The 5,663-nt window shown below is 44.6% G+C and overlaps 1 protein-coding gene across 1 annotated transcript; it reads left to right on the forward strand.

The window, feature by feature from the left end:
* The first annotated feature begins 530 nt into the window (after window positions 1-530).
* On the forward strand, window positions 531-4,155 carry LOC146510742 (uncharacterized). Its single transcript, XM_085173223.1, has 2 exons — window positions 531-2,229; window positions 3,395-4,155. The coding sequence occupies exon 1, from the start codon at window positions 709-711 to the stop codon at window positions 1,771-1,773; it is 1,065 nt and encodes a 354-aa protein (XP_085029349.1). The 5' UTR covers window positions 531-708; the 3' UTR covers window positions 1,774-2,229; window positions 3,395-4,155.
* Window positions 4,156-5,663: the final 1,508 nt, after the last annotated feature.

A 5,663-nucleotide genomic window follows, 5' to 3' on the forward strand; every position in this document is an offset into this window, starting at 1 on the left:
TCTTCTTGGCTGCAGTGGTTATTATTATATTTAAATGCTTCCAGCTCCCGTTTTTGCTCGATGACAGCTCGTACTTTTCCTTTTTCTCCCTCCCTCGCTCACAGACACATAACAGGTATGGCAGTCCATTCTCCCTGCAGCACGGACTACACTGCCTATGATGCTACATTCTTTAGAGCTATACCTGTAGCATTCTGCCTGTTAGCTTAGCACAACAACAACAAAAAGACCTCTCTCACCCAGGAAACACGCAGAGAGAGAGCGTCACCCTGTAACCATGGCAACCGTAACGCTGCCGCCTGGAACAACAGAACGTAGCTGTCAAATAAAACCCAAACAGTCCTGACCCGCCACAATATGAAACAGGGAAGTACCGCCGTGTAATCCATTTATTTCAACAAAGTAACTGTATTCTAAATACCACCTTTTTAAACGGTAACTGTAACGGAATACAGTTACTCATATTTTGTATTTTAAATACGTAACGGCGGTACATGTATTCCGTTACTCCCCAACACTGGGCGTACAACACTAGAGGCCAACCTCAAGCCCATAGCACAAGTCACCATCAAAAGCGGGATCTACCAAGGAGATGCTCTGTCCCCACTGCTGTTCTGCATAGGCCTGAACCCCCTCAGTGAGATCATTAAAAAGACTGGCTACGGATACCGACTACGAAATGGAGCAGTTGTCAGCCACCTCCTGTACATGGATGACATCAAGCTGTATGCCAAGAGTGAACGAGACATCGATTCACTGATCCACACTACCAGGCTATACAGCAATGACATAAAGACAAGAAAGCTCCTTACCATGCATGGAGGGTTTCACCCCAAGTCCAGCACCCTGAGGCTGTACGCTAAGTGGAAGGAAGGGGGCCGGGGACTGGTGAGTGTCAGCACCACAGTCCAGGATGAGACAACGAACATCCAAGAATACATTGGGAAGATGGCCCCAACTGACAGCGTGCTCAGTGAATACCTCAGGCAGCAGAAACCCAAGAAAGTGGAGGAAGGCGAGGATCCATCATGGAAGGACAGACCCCTGCACGGTATGTACCACCGGCAGATAGAGGAGGTGGCTGATATCCAGAAATCCTACCAGTGGCTGGACAAAGCTGGACTGAAAGACAGCACGGAAGCACTAATCATGGCAGCACAGGAACAAGCTCTGAGTACAAGATCCATAGAGGCTGGGGTCTATCACACCAGGCAAGACCCCAGGTGCAGGCTGTGTAAAGATGCCCCAGAGACAATCCAGCACATAACAGCAGGGTGCAAGATGCTAGCAGGCAGGGCATACATGGAACGCCATAACCAAGTGGCCGACATAGTGTACAGGAACATCTGTGCTGAGTATAACCTGGAAGTCCCGAGGTCAAAATGGGAAATGCCCCCAAGGGTGGTGGAGAATGACCGAGCTAAGATCCTGTGGGACTCCCAGATACAGACGGACATAGTGGTGGTAGACAAACAGAAGAAGACGGCCGTAGTGATCGATGTAGCGGTTCCGAATGACAGCAATATCAGGAAGAAGGAACACGAGAAGCTGGAGAAGTACCAAGGGCTCAGAGAAGAGCTCGAGAGGATGTGGAGGGTGAAGGTATCGGTGGTCCCCGTGGTAATCGGAGCACTAGGTGCGGTGACTCCCAAGCTAGGCGAGTGGCTCCAGCAGATCCCGGGAATAACATCGGAGATCTCTGTCCAGAAGAGCGCAGTCCTGGGAACAGCTAAGATACTGCGCAGAACCCTCAAGCTCCCAGGCCTCTGGTAGAGGACCCGAGCTTGAAGGATAAACCGCCCGCAGGGTTGTGCTGGGTGTTTTATATATTAGGATCGATATTAGGTAAATACAGGCCATTTACCATTTTATGTATGAATTCTGGTTGTGCTTACTGACCTCGAATCGATTTTGGCTGCAGAAATCTGTTAAAAAATGTTTTAGTACAACTTTGGTAAGCCGCACTGCTTGATGGATTGTCAGAGCATTACGGCTGCCGTAGTGAGGAGCTTCGCGGAGTAATCTGGGTCCAAAACTCCGTCTGTTTCAGGTCCCAAAGTCAAACGAACACTAAGAGTTAAAAACGGTCTAAATTCTTTCATCTTTAATAAAATCATCAGCATTGCTGCTTTATCGGGTGTAACAATTAAGTTTAACATCCAGGCATCCATGAAAACAGAATTTATTAAATTTAACGAAGTTAGAAGTTAACAGGAAGTTAGCTCGCTAGTTTACACCTAAACATGACATACAGGGTTCTAGACTAACTTTTTGACATGGGCGCACCGGTACGCCTAACTTAAAAAATTTAGGCGTACCGGCACAAAAGTTAGGCGCACTCAAATTTTTCGCTTAACACCGCAGTTTTACATGTGCACTTTCTTTGGGGGGGAAGTCCATACAGACAATATTCATTTCTAAATTATTAACTAACAAACTTGTGCTTAAAGTGCTTTGTCAATATTGTAGAAAATGTTAAACTTAATCATCATCTTGGCTCCTCTGACAACCTGTTTGCTGCTGTCTGCTGCTGAAAGGCAGTGGGGAGAGGGGACACTTGGGCAGTGCATTTATTGCAGCATATAATGTGTTTCCTGGATACACTGTGCTTTTTCAGCATTCAAAGATTGATGGCACCGTGTCAGAGCTGGCTATGAATTTCAGACGGATCAGGCCTTAACTTAACAAAAAGGTTATCAACAGTTCTTTTCATCTTTTCTTATTACCCACAGCTACATCCACTTCTCTCAGGCCTAGGCTGCTCACTAGGGCTGGGTATCATCACTGATTTCTATAATCCAATCGATTCCGGTTCTCAAAGTCCTGATTTGATTCAATTTAGCCTCAGACAGTCAGAAATATTATAATTCTGATCATTTATCAGTACTGATACACATGAGACTTCATCAGAATTGTGAACATCACAGCAGATGCCTTTGTGTGAAAATAACTGAGAATAAAACAGAAAAACATGAAGGAGATTTTCCTGGCCTGGCTTTTTATAGCAGGTAACCTTAAAACCCGACGCATCAGAAACGCTAAGCTCCGACAGCGTGTCCGTGTTTGGGCCGTCGGTTGAGAAAGCTGAGAAAGACAAAGCTGATTCTGATGCGTCGGGTCCGCTCTGTGTTTACGTCTTTGTGTGGAATCCGTTAATGAATTGATATCGCTTTATTCAAGCTACTCACCTCTCTCTTCCACCTGCACTTTCAATTGGACCACGGCCAATCAGAGAGGTCCCGCCCCTGACTATCTCTGATTGGTTTAGTCCACGATAGGGACATAATGTGTGTCTGTTGTTGACCACACGGAGAGTTGCAGAGATTTTTTTATTTTGTTACCCGAACAGTTTTTTTTTAGTCGCAACACTGAAAAATTTGGTCGCACTCTAGAGCCCTGACATACCATGTTCTGACTGAGAGATTTTTGAAGATAATTCAAACGTACAGCTCTGCTACCACTTCAACATAAATGAAGACAGAAAACTAAACAGCAGTGGCGTTTGCAGGGTTACTGAAGTTGGACTACCTGGTATATAATGTTGTGCTACGTGATTGCTAGCAACACAGCTATTTTAACATAACATTAGCACAGTGAAGCTGGAGGACGCCAACTTTTTTTCCACTCATTAAAAGTTAACGTGAGGGATTCTGGTGTTCAGGGACAAAGGCAATCGCATAGCAGGATGCTATACACGGGCCAAACTTCAGTCAGGAGAACAACTGAGATTATTCATCCACAATACGAGGTTAGTTATTAATATACTGCAACAACATGGGAACAGAGCAGCTGCAGAGAATTCAACATTAATGAATCAATGTTACGGAAGTGGAGGAAGCGCAGTTTTTGGCTTTCCCATATTTCAACAGTGCTTCATCTCTTTGCTATGACTGTCGGCATAATTTGCAGATGATAATGGTTTTAGCCGCTGCGATGCTTTCGACCAAAACAGGCGCAGCTTGATGACATCATCAACATGCGCTATCGCGATAGAGTCAAAATCTCTATCGTTGGCCAAATTTATATTGTTTCTATCGTATATCGTTTATATCCCCCACCCCTATATTAAAGACAGTAGTTTATTGACAAGGTCCTTAAACCACCACTGTGCATTTTAAATTCATGAATATTCAGCACTAAGGGGGCGTCCATATGTTTCCTTTTGTGGGTTTTCTTCACAAATAGCAGAGCAGAATACTTGGGTTTTAAAATTAAATAACAGATTTTAATAAAATAAAATTCAGTCACACTGGAGCAGTCAGCAGGTGATTACTGATGTCATGGTTTTATCTCAGTGCCAGTGATTAATATCACTCTCTCCTGTGAGCGCTGTGATGTGTTTTTAAGCTGCTGCTTCCTCCTGCTGCAGAAATATTCCCTCCATTAAAGAGACGCACTGCGTTCTCAAGTGCTGTGTTTTATCACACACAAATATGTGGACTCCAGTTGTCATTGCTGACCATCCTGACACACACTGTTTTATGAGCATGCTGTTTTTAATATGAAACTGTTTATGTCAGAGACGTAATGTTCCTTGACCACTGCTCAGTAAATGTTTTAGGCGAACGTGTTTGGGGAAATACTGCACCACCTTAGATACACGTTCACAAAGTATTACTTTGTAAATAAATGTACTTAAGAAGTGCCTGCAGTTCAGCAGGATATGGCATGGAGTGAACATGGGGGGTATTAATGAGTTGGACGTTACAGTAACATGTGCAGCTGAGCGTAGTGTAGTGCGGTGGATTATGACCGCATACACTCTGAGATTTTCCACTAGGCCTCCCAAATCTCACCTTTGAGATTTGGGCTTCTCTGTTCATACCTGTCGTGTTAGGGCTGTGGAAGGGTTCAAACTGAACCAACTTTGATTTTGAGGATAATATTGGTGATGATTAGTTTCTGAGTATACCTGAGCATCAACAGTTTCCAGATAAAGAGTCAACAGTCACCTAAAAAGCCAAATTTGACTGGTTAAGAACAAATAAAGTGTCACGGCCAGGGGATCAGCAGCTCTGAGCAAGTTCTCTTTTGCTTCCCTGCGCAAAACCTCTAACGTGTGCTTCCTTCTGTACATAGATCCCCTGGACCCGACCCTGCATTCCCCGAGCGGATTCCTTTTTTTGCGTGAGTGTTTGGAGAGAGAGTGGTCACGATAGGAGACAGTCAGAAGAGGAGCAAGTGTCTTTTCTCTACCTGGATTTCCCCGGAGCCTTTTCCCTGTCACCGCTTTGTATATAGCACTACCCCTGCACTATTTGTATATACACCTGGTGGAACTGCAATAAATACTAACTGTGCCTCTAAGTCCTGCGTGTGAGTCCTCAAGCAAACCGTGACACAAAGCTTGAGGGGTGAAGATCATCAGCTGTGCTGGGACATGTTTGCTTACTGTAAATAGATTTGTCACCCTGCAGTGCAAAGCATAGACCCAAAATGCAAACTCAGGAGATGGAATAAATATTAACTAGTACATTAATTAGTACATTATTTACATTAGAACATTATATTGTGTGACATACGTATGTCGGTTTAAAAAATAAGGCTGTATCAGCACGGTGGGAGTTTCTGACGGTAGCAACAGCGTTCCTGACCTTGTTGCCACTCATCTAAGCTCGGCCCATGATTCCGGCTTCCTGCTGGAGACGGGGCTCAGGCTGTTG

Source organism: Neolamprologus multifasciatus, chromosome 9 (assembly GCF_963576455.1).
Source record: "Neolamprologus multifasciatus chromosome 9, fNeoMul1.2, whole genome shotgun sequence".
In the NCBI taxonomy this organism is placed as follows: Eukaryota; Metazoa; Chordata; class Actinopteri; order Cichliformes; family Cichlidae; genus Neolamprologus; species Neolamprologus multifasciatus.

Bases quoted from the DNA above. Each gene is read 5' to 3' on its own strand.
- LOC146510742 (XM_085173223.1), top strand. From the start codon at position 709: ATGGATGACATCAAGCTGTATGCCAAGAGTGAACGAGACATCGATTCA.